Raw genomic sequence first — 22,346 nt, forward strand, 5'->3', positions numbered from 1 at the left:
ATACACTAGTGTATCCATTAGACCCAAGCTATATACTTCACAGAAGTTTTTTTGATTGGCCTTTGGTATTTAATAATAATTGTGTATAATATTATCACAAAATTAATTAACTATATGCATGTCACTGAACAATTTTAGTCCATTAGGACTTCTTTATCCAATGTGCAATACACTAGTGTATTCATTAGACCCAGGCTATATACTTCACAGAAGTTTTTTTGACTGGCCTTTGGTATTTAATAATAATTGTGTATAATTATTATCACAAAATTAATTTTACATTTACCTTGTTCGTATTTCCTCTTTTTCTCTCTCCCAGTATATACCACAGGTTTTTAGGTCCCTCAGGTTAGCTCTTATATTGTGCAAAGTCAAGAATATCCAACATATTTTTAATGTAAGTATTCCCTTGCATGAATTGGCCAATAGTTTTTTTTTACCACAATCGCTACTTATCTCACAATATGATTGGGAAATTTGCCGTTGTTGATAAGAGTCCACAAAACTCTGCTTGCGTCAATTTGTCACGCTCTTGGTCACGCTCTGAAAAACACATTTTCTTTGACATCGATATTGAGGTAAAAAGCAAATTGAATGTGGTTTAAGGTTGTCTGTACTCTTATCGATAATGATATGTACCATCACAGTGGTCAAAATTTGTTGTGGACTCACTTGGCTGTGCCTCGTGAGTCCACAACGTTTTGACCACTGTGATGAAGCCTATTGTTGTCGATAAGAGTACAGACAGCCTTAAACCACATTCGATATGTTAGATTGATTTGTAATATGATAAAGGAAAGAATGGGATTCAAAGCTAACCTGCATACTAGCTGTTCAGAGTTATGAATTATACTTTAAGCCTTATGTAACTATTTGACAATTTGCTGTGATAAATATTTTCCAGGTATTGATGACAATTGGATTTAAACTTTCTAAGGTACAGTTAACAATTGTTTTGTGTAGTATCTTCAAAGATGTCAATGTAAGCTCAAGCCACACCCGGCTGGGGTCATCTGCAATGGCACTGATGTACTAGGCTTCTGTTTCTTTTATTTCTGAGCCTGAAGTCTTTTTTTTGTGTGTGGAGGCATCATAGCCTCATGGTTAGTGCATTTGTCTCCAGATCAAGCAGTCTAGGTTTGAACCCTGGCCAGGAACTTTGTGTTGCTTTCTCGTGCAGGACACTTTACTCTCACAGTGCCCCTCTCCACCCAGCTGTACAAATGGGTACTGGCCCATTTACTGGCCCATTTGCTGGGGGTAACCCTGCAATGGACTAGCCTCCCATCCAGGGGAGAGTAGAAATATTCTGAGTGGCTTCATGCTACAGAAATCGGGATAAGCTTGCCTGATGAGCAACTTGGCTCGTATGCAGACTTTATGTTACCTGTAAGGTTTTTGCTGGATTAAGCTAAAAGACATTTTGCCAAAACCGTACCCTCCCAATCTGTGGAGGCAGCATAGTCAAATGGTCAACTGGTGCAATGGACTCACAGTCAAGCGGTCCCAAGTTTGGGTTCTGCTTTGACCACTACCTGGATTTGTTTCATGGTATTCCCGAGTTCCTTGGCCACGCTTGTAAATAAACAACTGGTTTGCCTCCAGCCATGGGATTCTTAACAATGTTATGCTGAATTTGAATTGGTTGTTTTAGCTATTTTCTTGGCCCCACTAGCCTTTGTGCTATAGACACTGCCAAGGTTAAATTAAGGTTATATATTTTAGTTTTTATTGGATGGTGCTGCACACAGCACCATCCAAGGTATATATAAAAATTGAGCATATTGACCAATTTTGGTCATTACGCTGTTATGCCACATTTGATAAAAGTTTGATGTCTAATTTTAGTGACTTTTTATTATTTTTTTATCTTTGTTTTTAGTTATTTTTCATAATCTTAGTATTTGTCTTATTGTGTGCCTCTATTGGGGTTCACATACTCATGGACGCTTATCAATGCAATGGACCATTAGGCAATTCATCTTCCTCAACTGTTCATCATGGGTATGTTTTAGCATTTTTACCTTTTAATAGCTGTAATCAAAATTATTTGGGAAATGATATTTTAATTTATGCTCAGTGATTTAATTTAAGAAAGGTACGTTTTCTATAGTTTCCTTTTTGTCTTACCTTTCTTTTGTACCTGAATAGTGTGAATAAAGATTGTTGTTGTTGTTGTTGTTAAGAAACAAGCAAAAAGTATAGAACAAAACAAAACTTACTGTTCCATGTAATTAAGTAACAGAAACCTCAACAATAAATATTTTAAAAGAGGAACTGTATCAATAGATCTGTCCTAAAGTTCAAGGATGCCGCTACAATTACACACAATTTGTCATTTAGGGTGCTTGTCATTTAGGGTGCTGTTGTGTTTCCAGAAAATAACCCCTTGAGGTTGACTGGAATTTCTGGTGGGAATTAAGGGGAAAACCAATGTTAAACTGAAATTTCCATGGGGAAGGGGGGGGGGGGGGAGGGCTTTAAACCAGACGAAACCTTGTGGGGGAAGTATAGATTTTTTTGAAGTAACATGTTGTTGTTGTTGTTCTTGACACTGTCAACCAGTCCTCCTCATTGTCTAGATTTTTGTGCTTTCCCTCGTCATTATCATTCTCATCATCCTCATCATCTTTGTTGTTATCAGTCTGTGAGATAAATTAGGGGCTTAAGCAACCAATTTGTTGTAGCATCAGGTCAAGATGCCCATCAACTTCAAACTCAGTTTCCTGATTTTCTTCCATTTCCAGCAAAACAGTTCCATGCTACATTGTGACTGAAGAAAAAGTGTACCAGGGGTATGCATAAACTAGTTCTAATCGACCACTAAGTAACATTTTATAAAATAAACATTATTTCGTATCAGTTCCATACCAAAATGTATAGGTCACTGAAGATGTTTTGTTTGATATTTTTCCTTTTCAGGGCTTTTGATGATGTTGCAATTGGAATGCTTAGATTGTTTGTCCTGCTGTCAACTGAAAATTTCCCAGTCAGTAAAGCACGCATCTACAACTACATTACATTAGAATTACATTAGAAGACAGTCTGTAGGATTGGATCTGCTAAAAGGCATATTTTGTAATCCTACAACAGAACAGAATTAAAGCATGTGCTATTGACATTAAGTCTGTGTGAGCAAAGCTTTACAGTTCTATGTTCACAACATTAGTAAATAAACAAGTTTTTTTCTTTTCTTCGTGCTTCCAGAAAGGTATAAAAATGCTTGTGAAAGTTTGAATTTGAGTACCCAAAATTGTTGTAAAACATACTGTTCCAGCGGTATTGGTTGTTGTACCAAACTACCATTTCGTAAATGGATGAAATCGTGGAGTTCATGTTTGATGTTTCTTCAATGCAACGTTCCAAATTTTTTACTTTCAAGATGGCATCTACTAAATCCCTAGTTCAGCAGCCAAAGATAATGCCAAACTACTGTAGGTTTTTAATTCCATTTACTCATGTTTCTTTTTCTTTTTTTACTTTTATCTCTGCTTTCACAGGAAGTGATGCTTCCTGCGTTGAGGGTGGATCCAGCATATTTTATTTATTTTGGTAAAGAAATGCAGAATTTTGTTGTGTTACACTTATATATATCGTCATGTGTTTTAGTTCATGAGGCATAAAATGCATTAATTCCTGTAACGGCATGATTCTTAATTCATTTTGCAGGATTGTATGTATTTGTTGGGGTGTTCTTTTTAACTGCAATCCTTTTAGCCATTGTGGTGGATAGCTACTGGTAAGTTTGGCAGATCAGGTACAAGACTGCTCAACACCACAAGATCTATTCAATCATGCTAAGCATTTACAGGATTAAAAAAGTTGAATCAAGTATATATCCTGTGTTAGATTAGAAGCGAGGGATAGGTCATGCAGAATCTTGTAGAATAAGAAAATACCTCTATCGACTCTATTTATTTGACACAATTTACAGATAAAATTTAAATACAGATTAGTTGTATATGTAAGGGGTTTTTACAAATATTGTCTTTTTATGTATTTCGTTTTGTTTAGGGTTTATTCTAAGAAGCATGTCAAGAAAGAACGTTCCAGAGAAAGAGCAGAATTGGCAAAGGCTTGGAATCTTTTGGATCCTCTTGGAAAAGGTGTGTTCAATCAATCAAAAAAATCTCTCAATCACTCAATCACTCAATCAATTAGTCAATGACGTGATTAAAAAATATACCTTATTTATTGGTCAGTAATTAACTGTCGTGTGTACGGCCTTATCCACTACTTGGTGTCCATTTAGACGAAGTGTCCGCTTTTCTTTAAAGTTCTGAAAGAATCCCGATGAACCCTTTCTGGTTCAAATGAGTTTTTTTTAATAAAAAAGCCATCTTTATTGAAACATTCAGGTGTACCCAATTATTACACGGTAATTGTTGTATTTTTGTCATCATTTAGGAGCCTTGAGTGTTGATGATGAAAAATTTACAATGTTGTTTCACCTGTTAAAGCCAAAGGTGGGTGACGTGATTTCACAGAATCAAGACCACAATGAGAAATGTGAAATGTGACAGCTGACTTGCTTCATGTTTTGAAAACAGAAGAAAAGTACTAATTTGATGGGCCAGTACTACGGGTGAATGCAAACTTGACTTTTTGTGTACCCACTTACCTCTGCGATATTCCTTTGTTCAGAATTCAGAGGCAGAGAACCTAGTTCTTATTGAAATGTTGGATGCTAACGAAGATGGAGAGGTCGATTCTTTTGAATGGACGACCATGCTGAGCCAGGTATTATTACCTGTAGACCTAGTTATAACGACTGAACATTTTTAATGATATCTTAATTAATTTGTATTCCTCAATCTATCATAAGTCTTCTTATCCTCGATAATCCTGTTCTTTGATAAAAGGATTAATCAGATTATGGACTGGGATCCCGTTGAGTCTGGACAGGAGAGGTTTGACCGTTATTTTATTTCATTGCAGGTTCTAAGTCTTGAATTTGAAGATGATGATGACTTCTTACTACTAGATGAGACAGTAAGTCGGCTGTATGTTAAACTTATTTTAGAAGTTATCTGCAATCGATCTGCATTTTCACGCTATTTTCTATCCGATTAGTAAGCTTTAGTACAGAGCAGTTTTCTAACAATGAAAAGAAATGTCTAACCGAGTTACATGTTGTTACAAAGTGAATCACTTCGATCATAAATAGACTTGTCCTCTCGCGATACTATCCGCGCGTTCAGCGATCGAATAAAAATACGAGAAGATAGAGGGCTGTGAACAGTCTAGTCATAAATTTTGTGATATACCAATCAGTTCAGAACGTGAAGCAAAAAAACCGCAGTAGTGTAAATTCATCTAAGACAAGGGGGCACACACATTCCGTTACTTTATTGCCATAATAAACCTGTTGGGTTTTGGTAGCGTACTTGAAGCCATATCTTGCAACGTCCTGCACAGTCAACGGAGCCCACGAACCATAAAACCTGTGATCTGATGATGGAATGAAGCTCAAGGAGTTCAAAACTGGTACCGTACACAAGCACGATGCCAGTATACAATTCTCGCTGGGCACTAATGTGAACACACCTTTTTTCCAAGTACTGCGCAGCGCCCGTGCCCAGGTTCAAGGTACTTTGAGTACCCAGTGTCTGAACGCAACACTATTAAACTGTGTCGGTGCTCGGACACCAAATGTGAACACAGCCCACAAATTCAGCAATAAAATCAACTTACACGTGCGGCTCTTAATCTTCAGATAGGTCGTTCCAAGTTGATGATCAGGATCAGAGAGAATGCAGAGTCCCTTTCTGAGGTACAATTCAATCCTTAATTTCTCATTTACGTATTTTCTGTGTGGTTGCTACATTTTAGATGCCCCTACTACTCTCTCTGAAAAGATGGCAACTTGTATACATCTTACATACAACTAAGATTCTAAGAAGATAAATTGATGTTATTTTGTTTTATTCTTCTAAACCTGACAGTCATGAACCCTGTAGAATCCTTTTACGTAATATATCAAATTGAAAGGTGTACTTCTAATACCCTACTAAGACCCTAAGACCCTAATAGCCTAATAGCCTAAGACCCTAATAGCCTAAGACCCTAGTAACTTAAGACCCTAGTACCCTAATACCCCAGTACCCTAAGAACCTAGTACCCTACCCTAATTCTTTAAGACCCTAGTACCCTAATACGCTAATATCCTAATACCCTAATACCCTAAGACCCTAGTACCCTAATACCCTAATACCTCAAGACACTATTACCCAAATACCCTAATACCCTAATACCCTAATACCCAAATACCCAAATACCCTAATACCCTAATACCCTAATACCCAAATACCCTAATACCCTAATACCCTAATACCCTAATACCTTAATACCTTAATACCCTAATACCCTAATACTCTAATACCCAAATAGCCTAATAGCCTACCCTAATACCCTAATACCCTAATACCCTAATACCTTAATACCCTAATACCCCAGTACCCTAATACCCTAATACCCTAATACCCTAGTACCCTAGTACCCTAGTACCCAGGATTAAAAGTTAACCGAAGTATCAATTTTTCTTGTATAAAAATGTTTTTCACTATTGTTAATATGATTTGTGTAATTCGAGGTTACCCATGCTTAAAACTGAAGGACAAACAGTATAAACAGAAAACCTCACTGCAAAGTTACAAAACTCAAACCAGTATTCTCGCTAATCCTGGGTTACCCGTATCGTAATTGGGCTTTGAACAACCAGGCCGTACACCACAGAGATTCATGGCATATCACTACTTGTTAAGATGAAGAACTAAACGGAAGTCACCTGAAGCTAAATGATACATGTGTAGCTTAACTTTAATATAAGGAATTTTGAGCACAACATTGAGATGTCTTTCTCTAAGTCAATGTGTTTTCATAAATGTATAAGGTTATAGGCGGGAAGGGCCTCACTTCACTAATGGGCTTGAAAAATATAGTGGAACCCCGCTTTACAGACACCTGCTTATAACGGACAGTTTTCTTTGTCCCGACAACTAAAGAGGTCATAAATTTTCTCTTAAGAGAGTCCACCTAATGCGGACACCCGGATAATGGGGACACCTCTGCATGTCCCTTTGGTGTCCGTATTAATGCGGTTCCACTGTGAACTTTTTTCTTTTAAGTCTGTTCTTTTTCTTTCATTTCAGTCCATATTCTTTTCACATTTTATCTTACTCCTGATCATTTTACACTGGTAAGAAAACTACTTTATTCTTTATAATTCTTGTTAAATTTTGTTTTAAAAATTAACGCTATAAGCGAACGACGTTTCGACCCTTCAACGGTCATTTTCAAGCTCGGTAAAAGAATAAAATAACATGCATAAATGTATGGTTAAAAACGTTAAAATATGTATATGGAACAAGAGGCGATAAAAAGTTAAAAAAAGCTTAATGCGAATGGTATGCATACTTGAAAATGACCGTTGAACGGTCGAAACGTCGTTCGCTTATAGCGTTAATTTTTGTAACAAAATCAATTTCAAAGAACTTATTGATTCTTGTTAAAGCCTTGCTAAAGGACGAGTAAATGAGAATGTAGGAAGATGTCCAGAAGCTGGTCACCCATGTCGTTGCTTAGTGAAGTTACAGTAGACGTCACTTACCACAGTTCGACTGTTTGAAAGCAATGCAGGCGTTTCACGTATAGTCACTTATTGAACCTAATCGTTCGTTTTTGGTACGTATCGGCGGCATATCAGGCTAGTTTGGTCGAGCCATGGGTCGTATTTTGGTGATACGTAGTTGAGCCAAAATACCCATGGCAAACATCAGAAATACTCTCACTTATCCGCACTATTTAGTCAATGGCCAGAAATAATTATAAACGATGTTTGTAAAACACACCCTACAAATGACCTAATAATTAATTTAGCCATGTACAGCATTTTTTTGGCGGCCACGTTGCTGCATCTTTTCACAAGATAATAGGTTGAGCAGAAAAATTTTATTCGTTGAGTACACAAATATGTCTGCCGTGACGTCATTTGAAAATGCCCCTAAAAAATATATGATGACATTTGTGTTTTACGTCATGCAGCATCCTGTTTGCCTTTAAATGGAAAGGACAAGATCTGGAGACTGAATTAATAGTACAAGGTTTGTTGTCATTGCAAATTAAGGCATTATCCGCCTGTCATTGTGTAGAGGTATTTGATTTGAAAATAAGCTTCTATTTTTGCAGTGCACCTCTGTGGTGTCTGCAGCCAATCCTCTCATAAATAATGTGTCTCAATCAAACTGTTATGACAACCTGACAAAATAGTTTGGGCAGGGGATAACCCCCTCCCCGGGGGATAACCCCCATCCCGGGGGGTAACTCCCCATCCCCAGGGGATAACCTACAATGTCTGAGTCCCCTCCGGCTTGGGAGTGACCAGTTTCCAAGCTACCTCATGCGCAGTAACCGAGATACCAGGAGGGATAACCTGTGATATTTTTTTTTGAAAGGTGGGCGTATGGGATGTAGGGAGGGGAGAGAGAGGGAGGGAGGGAGGGAGGGAGGGAGAGTGTGATCACCGCTTGTAGGAGGGATGAGTCATCTGGCCTTGAGCTCTGATTCTTAAACTAAATTGATATGTAGGTATGTTAAACTGCGTTTACGTAATTAGTTTATTTGTTCCCATCTCTGGAAAGTATTTTGTAGTTAACGTCTTTGATATTTTTTGGTTCGTTTTTCAGTGCTCAGGAGTATAATTGTGACAGTTTTCTTGGTAAGTCTGTTTGTGTGTAGGTGAAAATCGCTAACTCATCTGTGTTTTTTAAAATTACTGGCCTAGAAACCATTTAACCTGTCTTAGGGAATACCATACTTTTCCTTTAAATCTTCCTAGAAATATTAGTTTTTGAATTCAAAATGTTATGTTGTTAGATAAACTTTGTCTATTGTGGGCAAGACAGCTTTCGATAGAGTTGTCTCACACTGAGGCTTTATCCGCAAATCTATATACCTTATAGGGGTGTTTTTGTGTTTTCTAGTTTGAAGGCGCCACGCGACTGTTTGCTGTAGGAAGACGAATTCTAGAACCTCTTGAGATAATGGACCTTTTTCTGGTAAGCGGTACAGCATTTCATTGCTGTTGTTCTTCTGCCTACCCCCTACTGTCCCTTCCCTTGTTCATTTGGATATTTGCACGGTGGCTCATAATACTTTAGACCTTTTCGATTACGTACTCCATTAAAGCTAACCAAATTCGTATGACCTCAAGGGTTATTACCATGGCAAAGTCAAAAGAGGTCGAACACACTTCATATTGAACCTTTTGAGGCTAATAACTTTGCTAAAAGTATTTTAAAGCGACAAAGCAAGGTAGAGCAAAACCACGAGGGCAAAACTGCACAGCAATGTCACAACTACGCATGTTCGCAACGATCATCCGCTGGCCAACAGCATATCTCCTAGTTAACTCTGATTATCGATAATCTCATCAAAACGTACTTTTCAACACACTTTGAACTAAATACAATAAGTAACATTCCGCGTCACCTTTAGATTATGAATAAATAACGTGGCTTTGAGCCCCTCCCACATGGTCTCTAATTTATTATAAGAGTAACGTAAAGATGCCATGCTAGGAGCATTTCGCTAATATGATTAGTGTAGTTGTCACAGAGTGCCAAAGACTGAAAGGTGTTATATATTTATGAGCCACCTTACAAATCGTATGGGTATCTACATATTTTCTTTTTTTCTGAACATTTAGGTGATGCTAGCTTTCTCTTCTAACTTTGTGTGGTACACCAATTATCCAAACTTCTTCTGGTTCAGAGATTATGTAACCACTTTATCAAGCCTGGCTGTGTTCTGTCGGCTTCCCTTCAACAACAGACAGCTCAAACAAGCAGTTTCCATCTTCTTTAGAGTTGCACCTGTCATGGTGGACCTTCTGTGCCTTTTAGGGATAATATTGTAAGTTACAGTTAGCAGAGGCCAATGATTTTTTTTTTCAATTTTGGATGCATCTGTTAACGTTGTAATCTGTTATAATGCTCGTTTTAGGGATAATTTTGTCAGGTAGACTGGAACTAGCTTGGAATGGAGGCTCATGCGGGGGAATATTAATGTCATTTGCATTTGAAAAATCTCCCAGCATTAGCCTCACTTGCAAGCTAGTCCCAGTCCAATACCGAGAATACGAATATGGCCTTTTGCCAAAAGCCAATTAACGTGTCGACTTTCGTATGATTTATTGACGTTGAACTCAGTTATACTGCACGTTTGATGGAGAATTTCCTAAAATTTTGTATGAAGACACACAGATGTTTTTCCAAACCAAATCCGAGCTCTGACTCTGGTAGGCTGATTTAGAGTTACTTCGTAATCATGTATAATATTAGAGTATAACGCAGTCTCCAGTCGAAGGGCTACCCTTGGACGCAGGTGGAACGCCTGGCAAGGAACAGAGGCGATTGGAGGAGTTTTGTCAGTGGCCCATGCTCCGGAATGGATCAGATCAGATCAGTCCAGATGATGTAGTATTGTGCGTTGTTATTTTCCCATCATTTACAGATTTTTGTTAGCCAGCGTAGGAATGGAGTTATTTCATGCAGCACCTGAGACAAGTGACGCGCACGGTCACATGTACTTACCGGCCTGTGGGTTGGGATTCCAAACGTTTTGGTAAGTAATTCTGACCCACACTTTAAGAACAGACAGTTGTGTAGACCGTTGCATAGGATGATGGCCATTGAGTTCCATAAAACCGGCAAAGCATGATTTACAGGTTATCCGGAGTCATCCACCGTAGAACTTTGTATCAACCCAGCCCCCTGGGGGAACTCCCACATGAAAAGGTCAGGGATGCTTGTCGGAAAATGTAAATCAAACCCCTAAAGGAGAGCAATCTGGGCGTGGCTCAAGTTTTATTTGGCTCCTAAGAGATATCACTTAAAACTGGATAGGCTTGATTACCAGCTGCTGTTCAGGAAAGGAGCCCGCGGTAGTAGACCAGACGCGAGAGACCTGTGGAAATCGAGCCTAAAAACGGATATGAGTGTTTTTTTTTCTATTGTTTCTTCGAGTGCACCCTAAAAGATACCTTGACAGCTAAAAATACTGGCGTTTTGTCATAAACACCTTAAGTGAGACCAGAATCCTTGATTTATACTCCTAAGCGAGACGACGAGCTTCCTTGACCGTTTCATTTGGGAGTCCCCCCCCCCCCGGATCCAGCCATAGGCGTGTCACTCATCGTCATCCTCATGGTAAACGTGGATGGGTTTGTTAGTTGCGCCTTTTCTCTTCTCCAGTCTGTCTTTTTATGCATCTCGCTGTACTGACGTTAGGTTTCTGTAAAGTAATGAAAAACCTCGCACGCTCATAAATGGCCAAAAAACAAGCGAATTTTATCCCTCGTCATACTACTAAGGTATTTCTCGTTACTTGGTGAATACGTTCCTCTGTGATGATCAAAAAGGTATTACTCCACGGATTTAAAAGTGATATTTTTCGTCCTTTAGGTGCTCTTGCCTAATCTTGTTCCAGATGGTAACCACAAGCAACTGGCATGAGATCATGAACTCGGTATGTTTGCAGTGTATTTGAACCATCTACATCTTGAGAATGTCCAAGAATGACAAATGCTCTCAAGGACGACGACAACAGTTCTACATAAAAGTACTGCTCAGTAGCTTTCTTTTGGATGGTCACACTCTAGGGTTTTATCCACACACTTAAAAGCTAGAACCACCTTGTACAGCATAATAAACAGTACCACATGAAAGGACTGCTCAATAGCTTTCATTTGAATGGTCACACACCAGGGTTTCATCCACAGACTTAAAAGTCAGAACCACCTTGTACAGCATAATAAACAGTACCACATGAAAGTACTGCTCAATAGCTTTCATTTGAATGGTCACACAGAAACGGTATGTTAGGTAAGCTCTAAGTGCAAAATCAGAAGCGTGTTGTTATTTTGCCTTCAACTGATATATTTGAGTCTGTATTCATTCGCTAGGTGATGGAAGCAACAGAATCAAACTGGACTAGCCTGTATTTTGTGGCAGCTTACATTCTGGTCAACATGGTTATCATGAAGTAAGTTCTTTGTTCACTTTTTGATACTTCATAAATTTACCCCTTTGTTATAATTATGATATTTTATATCATAGGATGTTTATATTTTTCTGCGCGAGAGGTAAAGTTGAAGAATTCTTCATTTAATCAGTGAAAATCGGGAAAAGCTAGGGAAGTTTTGTTGTCGTTGCAGATGGAACCCGCATATTCTCTAATTAGTGAGATGACCCGCGGCGGTGAATAAATGGAAATACACACAGTCAGATATGGCTAAATGTCACACGTTTCATTGTAATCTAATCCATGGCATTGTATTTTTGTTTGTTTTACCAGTTTGTTTGTAGCCATTGCTATTGAAGCTTTTAACAAGCTTGGTACAGTGGACGAGGATCAGCATCAAGTCAGACCCATGGAGAGACAGCCCTCAGACCCGAGACCTTCCACCACAGATGTATGTAGTATTCCTTTTCTCATTCCTTCACGACTAAGTTATAAACCGCTTTTTCTAGTTTCGGTAGTCTGGCGTGAAACGATCGGGTTATCAATCGTGACTCTCGTCTGGGGACTTCGTCGAACTTCGTAGCTCTCGTCTCGGAGCCTTGTGGAGCTTTGTCGATCTCGTGGAACTTTGTGGAACTTTGTGGCTCTCGTCTCGGGGTCCCGTCTATCTTAACGCGTTTTTAACTGAAAAGACGTTGTCTAATTCCTGTGTTTTCTTTTTGTCTATTTTGACCAGTAAAACAGAAGTTTGAACGAGCTGACATAGACATGTCTCTTCTTGTATAGAATAATGTTATGTCATCTTACGTCAATGGTCGGAGCCCCTTTTAGCATGTGGATGCCTTGGGACCAGAAAACTTATCCACTTTAAGAAAAGGTGTTCGCTTATGGAGATTTATAAATGTAGTGTTTGAATGTGACTTAGACCATGATCAAGTTGTCGGCCGTGGAAGGCTTTAGTCGACTTGATTGTAATTGATTTATTGTAAAGATTGTTGCCAATTTAATACTTCTCTTCTCACAGACTACAGTGAAACATCAAGCTGTTCATATGATACACAGTGTCGCCAGCAGTTTGTTTGGAAGCGTAAGGGTCAGTGTCTGTCCACAGAAATATCAAAATAATTTACTATGATTTGAATAAGGCGTTATATTGAAGGAAACCTAAAAATGGTAGTTTAGTAAGGTAGAAAAACACCGAAAAGATAATAATAATAAACCATAAAGGAACAAGGATGGTTAAGGATGGAGAAGATTAACACGAACCTGAAGAATTTAGGCTAAACTTTTCAAGATTCTCAAACCGGGGCGTAGCTCCTTTAAGCCTCTCGACGCGTTAAAAAGATCTTGAACAAGCCTCCTAATCATGAAGACTTATTAGAGTTTACACCGCAGTTTATCAACAACTTTCAGAGCTACTCGTTAGATTTTCGTGTTTTGTTGAAGTGCTTAAATTTTCATTCCTTGTTGTAGGCCGATCAAGTTGCCGAGAGAAGACAGTCCTTAGCACTTACAGAATCGTTTAACTTGAAGAATGGTACGATCAAACGGGGATCAATCTTGAAGGTATCACTTCGAAATAATTACTTCTCTTTAGTATTTAAGACGGATTTCGCTCAAAGTTCGAGCAGTAAGTGCAAAAATTATTTAATCAAAATCTACTCATAGCACGGTAACTTTTGGAATGCTATTTAAAACAACTCACTTTAGTTCATTTCTCTAAGTGACCCCACCATTAAATTCTCAAGCATTCTCGAGAAAGTTAATGTCAAACCTCGTAAGAATGCGTAAAGCGTGTGTTATTGTGTTTTTAAATAACGCGAAAAGTCTGTTTTAACTGAAATACGGATAACTTCAAGCTCAATTTTCTCTCGCGGAGTCAGCTTGAGAGCTTAAGTCTCGATAAGTTCTTCTTAACTGTATTCAAAATATTACCATACCATGAGGTTTTTTTGGTAACTTAATTTCTCCATTATTGCTCCAATGTTCTGCGGAAATCATCTTAATTACAGTGGCACCCTGGTCGTATTAAAACAAACTAACGGAAAGGCGACCCAGGCCCTGAGCAGATCTGGAGAAAACGGGATCAGGATTGCGTCATTTTATTTACCAGCTGAAACAGAAATCAGAGATTTCTGAATCTTTGGTACAGAAAAAAAATCTTCCTGGATAGCTTCGGAAATGAAATTTACTGTTTTCTTTATAGCATAGAAGAGCATCCATTGCTGCAGAAGAAAAGTCGGCGGATGCGAAGGCAGAGGTATGTAACCCTGGACCAAAATTATCAGTAATGTTTTAACTCACTCAGGGATTCGCGAAAAAAAGGTATTTCCAAGAGAAAAAACGTATATGATCAGGCCCACGTAGGTGGGGTTTGCCAAGTATTGTCAAGCAGATCGCTGCACATTAAATTTTTTGCCCTTTAATAAACTAATGTATTTAAGATTAAAGTTTAGTAATTTGAAGGTCAATTAGTCACACCATAAATACTAAAGTATCCTGATTTCTAAGTAGCAAAAGTTATTGTATTGTAAGCAATGTCCTTGTATCCCTATTTTTGCTGCAAAAAAAAAAAAATAAAAAAAAATAACCAAAAAACAAAAGTTAAAAAAAAGAGATATATATTACCCTAAGTGTAATTTCTGGCAACTTCCCATTCTGTTTACAGCGAATGTTGTAACAATTATTGTTGCATTATAGGATGAAGTTTTTGAGCGGGATGTAGTTCAGCAGAGTAAAGGCGACAAGGTATTGGAGAGGTGTCTTGTCTTCGTGATCATGACTTATTCAAGGCTCTCTTTTTTTTTCCTTACAAAGTCATATCACATATGAGAAATCGTCCATGAAAACGCCATCAAAAGATCCCGCTAATAAGCATTCTGAATATATTCCCAGTGACTTATGACAAAATTTGACTCTTGAAGAATGAAATGACTTTTTCTGCCTATAAAGCAAGTTTGTGTTGGGTCTCATATAGTTATTATAGGCTAGGTTAACAACATGGTAATCTACCGGTGCTGCAAATCACCGCAGCTGGACAATTTCAGTTAAAAACTTCCTTCCACACAGGAACCCAACTATTTATGAAACCTTTCTTTCCCTCTTTATCCCCCCGCCCCCACCTCAACAAAAAATAAAACAAAGCAAAACAAAGCAAAGCAAGAAAATAAAAAAACAAACTAACAAACTAACAAACAAACAGACAAAAAAACTGGTAAAAAAGGCCACCGAAACTGCCTGCATTGTCATCAGAAAGTGACCGTTGAACAGAGTTTTGTGATGATAGTCACACAATAGTTAGTCGTCACGGTAGGCAGCTCAGCACTTGCTTTTTCACTTAGCGAGAACGAGTTCTTAAGAAGCGAATGAAGGAGAAGAAACTTGCAAAACAGAAGATGGCCAACGCTGAACACAAAGTTCGAGTGGCGACGGCTTTTCGAGGAAATAGAGAAACTGACCTGGAATTACAAGTAGGAGACGAAGTGACTGTCCTTGCCAAGGTAGGACATATTTCCAGCAGTATCTTGCTGAACAGTGTCTCTTTATCCTTAATATATAGTTGAGTAGTATACAGCAGGCAACATGTATCCGGCCCAAAGTTATGATAGAAAATATTTGTAAATCAGTTTGACTTTGAAGATTTGTAGATTTTCAAGTTATATTTTATTGGTATTAAGTTTTAGTATAAATGACCCCACAAACTTCTTAGATTTAATTCTTATCGCTTTAAAATAAAGGCTTTATATCTATTTATTGAAATGTTTTGTGGTTAAGGATTTTACGATATCTTTATTAACCAATTTGCGCCCGAACAGGGATCGGATATGTGTCGAATTCTCGCTTACAGGAGTTCAAAAGCAATAGAAATTTCAAACCATCGACCTTAAAAGTGGTCACGATCGCTGAGGAGGTTTTGACTTAAGTGTTTCGACAGGGAACTTTTGGTATAGAAGAAGATGGTCGCTTAGTAGGAGTGGGTACACAGGGAGGCTCGAATGTATTCTTAGGTCTTGTCTTTATTTAATTGTAGAAAGATGACTGGTGGCACGGACGCTGTAAGAATAAAGTTGGCTGGTTTCCTGGTAAGGCTAAAGAGATTCTTTATCATGTAGGCATAGCTGTAGCTTTGCTTCGTTTTATACCAGTGGGTGTTTTGATTGGTGCAAGAAACTAGTGTAGTGCGATTTAACCAATTAGGGTACAACTATGGTCTTCTTGGCCAGGTACAAGACCAAACCGAATCATTCCATTTTCTCATGTTAGCATATTTTCCCGCGTTTGTCATTGGTTTCATGTTTCCCGCGTTTGTCGCCAGTTGCATGTTTTCCCGCGCTTTTCGCCAGTTGCTATTCTTGCGCTTACCAGTACTTACATGGTTTACTTTTAAACTTCCGATTGGTTTATTGCACCATTTGCCACCAAAACTAAACCGTCACTTTATTAAAAACATGCACCGAACACTTTTTAAATTCTATCAGTCTAGATAACTGTTCCAAGAACTGTGGTGACCTCTTGCAAAAGCGTGATAAAGTTATTTCTTTTTCCGATTCGCAGCATCTCACGTGATCTTGAGAACAGTAAAGGCAGTGCCAGAGTATGGAAAACGCAAGCAAAGAAGATCTACTGTGGGAGGGGAGGGTGGAGGAGGAGCCCCCTCCCCGCAAGCTGCGAACGACGACGAAAATGCCAATAAGGCATGTAGACAGGAAATTTAACGATCATATCCTCTTTCGGTCGCACTATGATGGCGGACAATTTTGAACTTAATGATCCGACCTCGAACGGCTAACGAATGACTTCTCGGGATTTTTTCTTCCGAAACAAGTTGAATGTGCTTGTTAGTAAGGTTCAAACTTTACTATTGAAAAAAATTCTTAGATTGTAAAATTTTGTTTCAGTGACAGTTTCATAGAGATCACGCATGCGCATGTCATAAGGATCAAGGGCGTTAACACTGAAAAGACAGAAAGTGGACTTTGTATCTTTATCGTTAAATTCTACCGAAAAGATTCTGCTGGTTGGAAGAATTTATATTACACATACTTAGACTAGAAAACAGAATTTGTCTATAAAACTTTATTTTGTGTGTCAACTTTAGGTCCATGATCTTGTAAAAGAAAAAAGTTCTTCGTCTTTGAACCGGAAAGAAAATCCTTTCTTCCGCGAAAGGGCGTCTACATTTGGAAGTCAGGGCCCGTAAGTAGAACACATTTTTTTAATTCTTCCAGCAGTTTTCCAGTAACTTTCGAGTGTAACTAAGTCTCTTTTGTTTCAGTTTTGTGACTGTTGGGCATAGTATAAATTAGTATGGTATAAATTTAAGATATAGATGTGGAAGATGCAGTTAAATCAAGTCGCGCAAAGATAGCTCCATTGACAAGGCTGCTCGGTGTCAATTTTTTGCCATAATTTCATCTGTTAATCATAATATGAGCTCTAATAGTCGCTATTTTAATGCCTTTTGTAGAGGAACACCTCCTGCAGTACGGGGAAGGGTATGTATCGATCTCGAGCTATTTTGATTAAACGTTATATCAACTTTTGAGTAATTTTTCCAGATATGATTCTGACATTTGTTTTATGATTCTGTGTCAGATGAAACTGAAGAAAACGGGAGACTGGAGAAGAGAGATTCTTGGCGACATGACCGTAATGAACGCAGAAGAGGTATCATGATTTGACTTCCTTAACGATTTTTGCTGACATTTCATAGCTTTTTCGGTGTTTATTCCGAATAACACTTTAGAGCAGTTGTCACTTGAGTTTTGCGAAAAGTAATTGCTTTTGCATTACTACGATACGCGATTGGTTTAAAAAACTCGCGCCACTTTTTCATCCAATCAGAGATAAAACCAAAACCAATCGTGACTTGCTCGCACACGTTTTCCTGCGCTTCGTGTCAACTGCACGTATTTTTGTTTTCGAATTTTGATTGGTTCATTAGATTTTCTGTGTCCTTTGTGATTGGCTAGAGTGATTACTTTGGTTTTGGTTTTACGAAAACCGCTCTAATGTAGGAGTGAGAAGTATAAAGAATAACACATGTTGTTGTCGGTATTTTGGTTTCAATCTTGTTTATTCTTATTTCAGTTACGTGAATTGAACAACATCATGAGAGCAGAACTCAGAACACCAACAGGATTACGATCCAAGAAACTGGTACTGAAAACCTTTGTAATATTTGGTAATGCGTTGCAAGTGCACATTCGAATCTTTTTGGTCAGTACTCACAAATGAGCAGACGAGCAGGAAATGGTCCATTGGACAGGCCCGACAAAGGCTACAATGTCCATCATAGTTAATAGAAGGAAATAGTTATGAAACCTGGCAAAGTTCTTTCTTGTATGTTTTTGTTGGCTATTTTGGGGGTTGACCCTACACAAAATACACAAGGCAAAATACAAAAGGTGGACATGTGTGCTCAAAGAACTAACAATTAGAAGCATTCCGATTATGTGATTCATGCATAGTCTATGAGCATAAAACAATGGATGTGCAGGGTCAAAGACCTTCCAACATAAATCTTAGCCTGTTTATTTGCTTCTTTGATGTTTACCGGATTTCGTAACTGTTTCCCTCTATTAACTATGCTGCCATGTAATCTTATATCTCTTTACAATATCAATACATTGTCAAGCAAACAGGTGATGAGAATAAAGACAATCATCAACTAGGGGAGATTGTTTTGACGTTATACCAAATTCTCAGAACTAACATAACAAGAAATGTATGACGGTCAGTGATGAGAATTGACATTTTGAGGAACTAAAAGGGCCATATTCCTCTCCTTTGTAGGGTCCTCTTAGATTTGGCAGTGACGATGACTCAATGAGGTAAAGTACATGAAACTTCAGCATTTTTAAAGGAGCTCAGTCACGTTATTTTGAGTTATTTTGGGCACGTACAAAATTACCTTTAATTTGAAGAAAACCTCAATAGTAGTTTACTAAGATAGAAAAACACTGAAGAGATAATAATAAACCACAAAGGAACAAGGATGGTTTAGGATGGAGAAGATTAACACGAATCACAAACGACGAACTTGAAAAATTTAGGCTGAACTTTTTAAGATGCCCAAACCGTGATGTTGCTTATTTAACAGATAGGGAACTTTTTTAAAATTGAAGTGGATTTTGTAGCAGATGTTTCATCACAATGGTTTTTTCTTGTGTCCAGGGAATGTCCAATCAGCGAAGATCATGAACTTGTAGACATTAACCAAGGTGAGTACGGTTATCTTTTCACGTCGTGCATGTTTGTTAGCTGTCAACCTTTTGAGAATATGGTATCACTTAAAATGATGTCGCCCTCTCAGACGAGCTGTTCAGAAAAATAAGCTGCCAGACTCGTGAATTCCACCTAAAACCTCACTTGAAAACAAGGAATAGCTGCAATCTCTCTTTGTAGCAGGAATAAGATAAGCTCAGTGTTTTCTCGGCAAGTCCGTTACATAGTGAGACTCCAGTTCATGTTAGTAAGTAAACTTTATTTACACTGGGTATAGCCTATTCAGCTGTAAGGCTGGTCTCCTTAGGGGTCCTGTATTAAAACGTTATAAACCTAAAATACAATAATAAAATTTAAGAACATTTACAACCAACTAACAAAATTATAAATAAAGTTTTCAAATAGTACTTTTGTTATTATAAAAGAAATTTCTTGCTCCGCGACAGAACATCTGTAAGTTTTCGCTCTTGGTAATGTTTAACGGAATTTTCATTAAAAATCCTTGCACCGCTGAAAAGAAAGGACCGTCAAGGACCATAAAGAAAGGACCATAATTCAGACTAACCTTTGGTAAGGATGTTCAAAGAAAACAGGGCGTCTTCTTACACTTATGGTGCTTACGTACTTATGGTGAATACAATGTGCTATTTTATCCATACTTGACAAAGTGCTCACAAAATCGTGCGTTTTGGTTTCTTTTTGTACCATTCACATTAAGGAGAGTAGACAAACTATGCAACGCAACATCGCAAACTTCCTCGCCTTGACAGCTAATCAAATTCAGCGTTTTGGCTTTGTTGTTCTATTTGCATTGTTTTGGCATTAGATTTTCTGAAGCATTTCTTTTGTTGGAAGCAATGTTTTGTTTGAAGAAATTTCCGCGTTTGTTTTTTACAGGAAGACCAAGCAGTGGAATATCACTGGAACCCAGGCCATACTCTGCTCGTTATTTGGGTAGGTCTGGGAGCCCGCGGTTTAGTCAAAACGCGGTCGGTCCATTAAACAGATTGCGACCTGGAAGTGAAAGCAGCGGGGAAAGGTCACCAGGCGTGAAGATACCTGCGGTAGAGGTAAGTTTTTGTGAAAAGCGCTGTAACGATCAGATCAGTTGTTGCTTATGTTGCTGACACTTCTATAGTGGTGATTCGTCGTCATGACAAGAACATAGCGTGACCTTATACCTAAACATGGTGTGACACTTTTTGAACACGGCGTGACACTAGCGTGACTAAATCCCTTATCTCATCAATGCTGAGAATGACCCGGTAACTCAATATCATAGAAGATGTCAATAACATAGCATGACTTTATCCTTTTAGCATGGTGTTACACTGGCGTGACCTTCCCATTTGAACTTGGCGTGACGCTAGCGTAACCAAATCCCCATCAATGCCTAGTATGAACAAGTAAGATTTATTTTTGTCGTATTTTTTTTTCAGTTTTTCGGCCCTGGCACCCCCACTCCACCCTCCACGTGCGCCGATCAGATCACCTCTTCGTCAACAGGCAGCTCGAGGCTATCCCCAAGCCCCCAGGCGTCACCAAAGCAAGAAAAGAAACCCAAACAGAAATCGAAAAACGGCGAAATGCCAGAATGGATGATAAATTTCGTCGAAACGAATAACTTGATTGTCGGTAAGGACGTTAAGCTGGATGAATCAAAGACAACTGGGCGACGACGTTCTTCGATTACGAATTCCGGTACTGGGACTTCGAAGACAGGAACTCGAACAGGAACCGGAACAGGAACTAAAACATCCGGTTCGGGATCCTCGCGGGCCACTGGAGGCACTACCGGGACGAAATCCCGCGCGTCTCCTGGTGTGGCCAAGAGAGGGGGCACAAGTTCAGCGGGATCTCGAAGTCCTGGTGGAAGGCCTGTCACGCCAGGTAAAGCAGTGAATAGAAAATCTGTTCCGCAGTAGATCAACGCAGATTGAAGTACACTGTGACAATGGAAACAAGCATTTCGTGACGAACAAATTGTGGCGTGACAGAAAAGGAAAGCAGAGAAACTGCAATGAAACGTACAGGCGTTAACGCAAACTATGAAGAGGTACGCAGATAATGAAACTCAATCAGACATAAGCCTGTCACGTATTATTTGTAGACAAGGAAGAAAAATGAGAATGTCACGTCAAGGACCACTATATCATTTAACAAGTACCAACGTCAGCTGTAACGTGCATTTGTTACCAGCTCTTATTACATTGTTAAAAAATAACATTCACCGCAGATGTGCGGATATTTCAGAGAGAAACTGAAAGGTTTGTGAGCAAATGTATATAGGTTGAGTGGATACTGGCAACAGGTTTTCACCACTCCACGCTTTGAAAAACAAAACGTCCACTGATGCATATAGTTAGCTACGTACAGAAGATTATTTATTTTTTTATTATTTGTAGACGAAATGTAATAACATTTCTTATAAAGAGACTTAAACAAGACGTGTTTACGGAAGTGTTTTTAAAGAATCTTCTCGTCTTTCTTTCTATTCCATACCCTGCTCTTTCAATCTGTGCGCACCACAGATACGCGGTCACATCACACCTTGATCAACGGGCGCATAATTACTTGGAAAACACCTCTTGCAAATACTAGCTGGTCTCAGAGGAGTAACTAAGGAACTTTGGTCAGCTCATCTACTTGGCCTGTAAATGGAAGCGAGGCTGGAGGTGACCTTGCTTTGATACAAACCTCTCTGCTTTTCTCATTTAAATGCCAACTACTTAGCAATTATAACAAACTTGATTTACACAACAAAAGTAGTGAGGTCTGTATCAAAACAAGATCACCGGCCGTCACCTCCAGCCTCGCTGCCATTCAAAGGCCAGGTCACTGAGCAGGCGACCGTAAAATGGTCTATTAGGATGTTCTTGTACCTCAACACTCGCAAAATTTCTGGAAAATATACAATGTAGACGGCGCTACGACTTGAACTGATGACTGGACGCAACACGAAATACGCGTGGGAAGGCACGTAGCAGATAGAGTATGACTCACTAAAAACGCAGGAAAACAAAAAGTGCACAATGCGGAGGGAACGCACAGTAGGAAACTCGCAGGTTTACAGACCAGGCAAGGCATAAAAGATTTTA

At 38.7% G+C, this 22,346-nt stretch overlaps 1 protein-coding gene across 2 annotated transcripts in view; it reads left to right on the forward strand.

Annotated features, from left to right (window-relative positions):
* Positions 1-22,137, forward strand: part of LOC145470633 (uncharacterized) — a 29,138-nt gene extending 7,001 nt beyond the window's left edge. The window contains exons 7-42 of one of the 2 annotated variants that reach the window (XM_081454442.1): positions 320-397; positions 905-937; positions 1,883-2,004; positions 2,748-2,795; positions 2,923-2,989; positions 3,501-3,552; positions 3,670-3,739; positions 4,015-4,106; positions 4,408-4,466; positions 4,645-4,740; positions 4,939-4,992; positions 5,717-5,773; positions 7,152-7,198; positions 8,044-8,102; positions 8,685-8,716; positions 8,982-9,056; positions 9,707-9,912; positions 10,513-10,623; positions 11,463-11,526; positions 11,963-12,042; positions 12,355-12,472; positions 13,046-13,114; positions 13,495-13,587; positions 14,228-14,281; positions 14,722-14,769; positions 15,363-15,521; positions 16,052-16,103; positions 16,576-16,715; positions 17,120-17,217; positions 17,489-17,516; positions 17,617-17,688; positions 18,112-18,180; positions 18,817-18,854; positions 19,198-19,244; positions 20,146-20,318; positions 20,688-22,137. In XM_081454442.1, the coding sequence (XP_081310568.1) occupies positions 320-397; positions 905-937; positions 1,883-2,004; positions 2,748-2,795; positions 2,923-2,989; positions 3,501-3,552; positions 3,670-3,739; positions 4,015-4,106; positions 4,408-4,466; positions 4,645-4,740; positions 4,939-4,992; positions 5,717-5,773; positions 7,152-7,198; positions 8,044-8,102; positions 8,685-8,716; positions 8,982-9,056; positions 9,707-9,912; positions 10,513-10,623; positions 11,463-11,526; positions 11,963-12,042; positions 12,355-12,472; positions 13,046-13,114; positions 13,495-13,587; positions 14,228-14,281; positions 14,722-14,769; positions 15,363-15,521; positions 16,052-16,103; positions 16,576-16,715; positions 17,120-17,217; positions 17,489-17,516; positions 17,617-17,688; positions 18,112-18,180; positions 18,817-18,854; positions 19,198-19,244; positions 20,146-20,318; positions 20,688-21,173 (3,246 nt within the window). In that variant the 3' untranslated portion in view covers positions 21,174-22,137. The remainder of the gene's footprint in view (positions 1-319; positions 398-904; positions 938-1,882; positions 2,005-2,747; positions 2,796-2,922; positions 2,990-3,500; positions 3,553-3,669; positions 3,740-4,014; positions 4,107-4,407; positions 4,467-4,644; positions 4,741-4,938; positions 4,993-5,716; positions 5,774-7,151; positions 7,199-8,043; positions 8,103-8,684; positions 8,717-8,981; positions 9,057-9,706; positions 9,913-10,512; positions 10,624-11,462; positions 11,527-11,962; positions 12,043-12,354; positions 12,473-13,045; positions 13,115-13,494; positions 13,588-14,227; positions 14,282-14,721; positions 14,770-15,362; positions 15,522-16,051; positions 16,104-16,575; positions 16,716-17,119; positions 17,218-17,488; positions 17,517-17,616; positions 17,689-18,111; positions 18,181-18,816; positions 18,855-19,197; positions 19,245-20,145; positions 20,319-20,687) is intronic. The other variant, XM_081454443.1, reaches the window with a different exon arrangement.
* The last annotated feature ends 209 nt before the right edge of the window (positions 22,138-22,346 follow it).

The sequence above is a fragment of the Orbicella franksi genome, chromosome 15, assembly GCF_964199315.1.
Source record: "Orbicella franksi chromosome 15, jaOrbFran1.1, whole genome shotgun sequence".
In the NCBI taxonomy this organism is placed as follows: domain Eukaryota; kingdom Metazoa; phylum Cnidaria; class Anthozoa; order Scleractinia; family Merulinidae; genus Orbicella; species Orbicella franksi.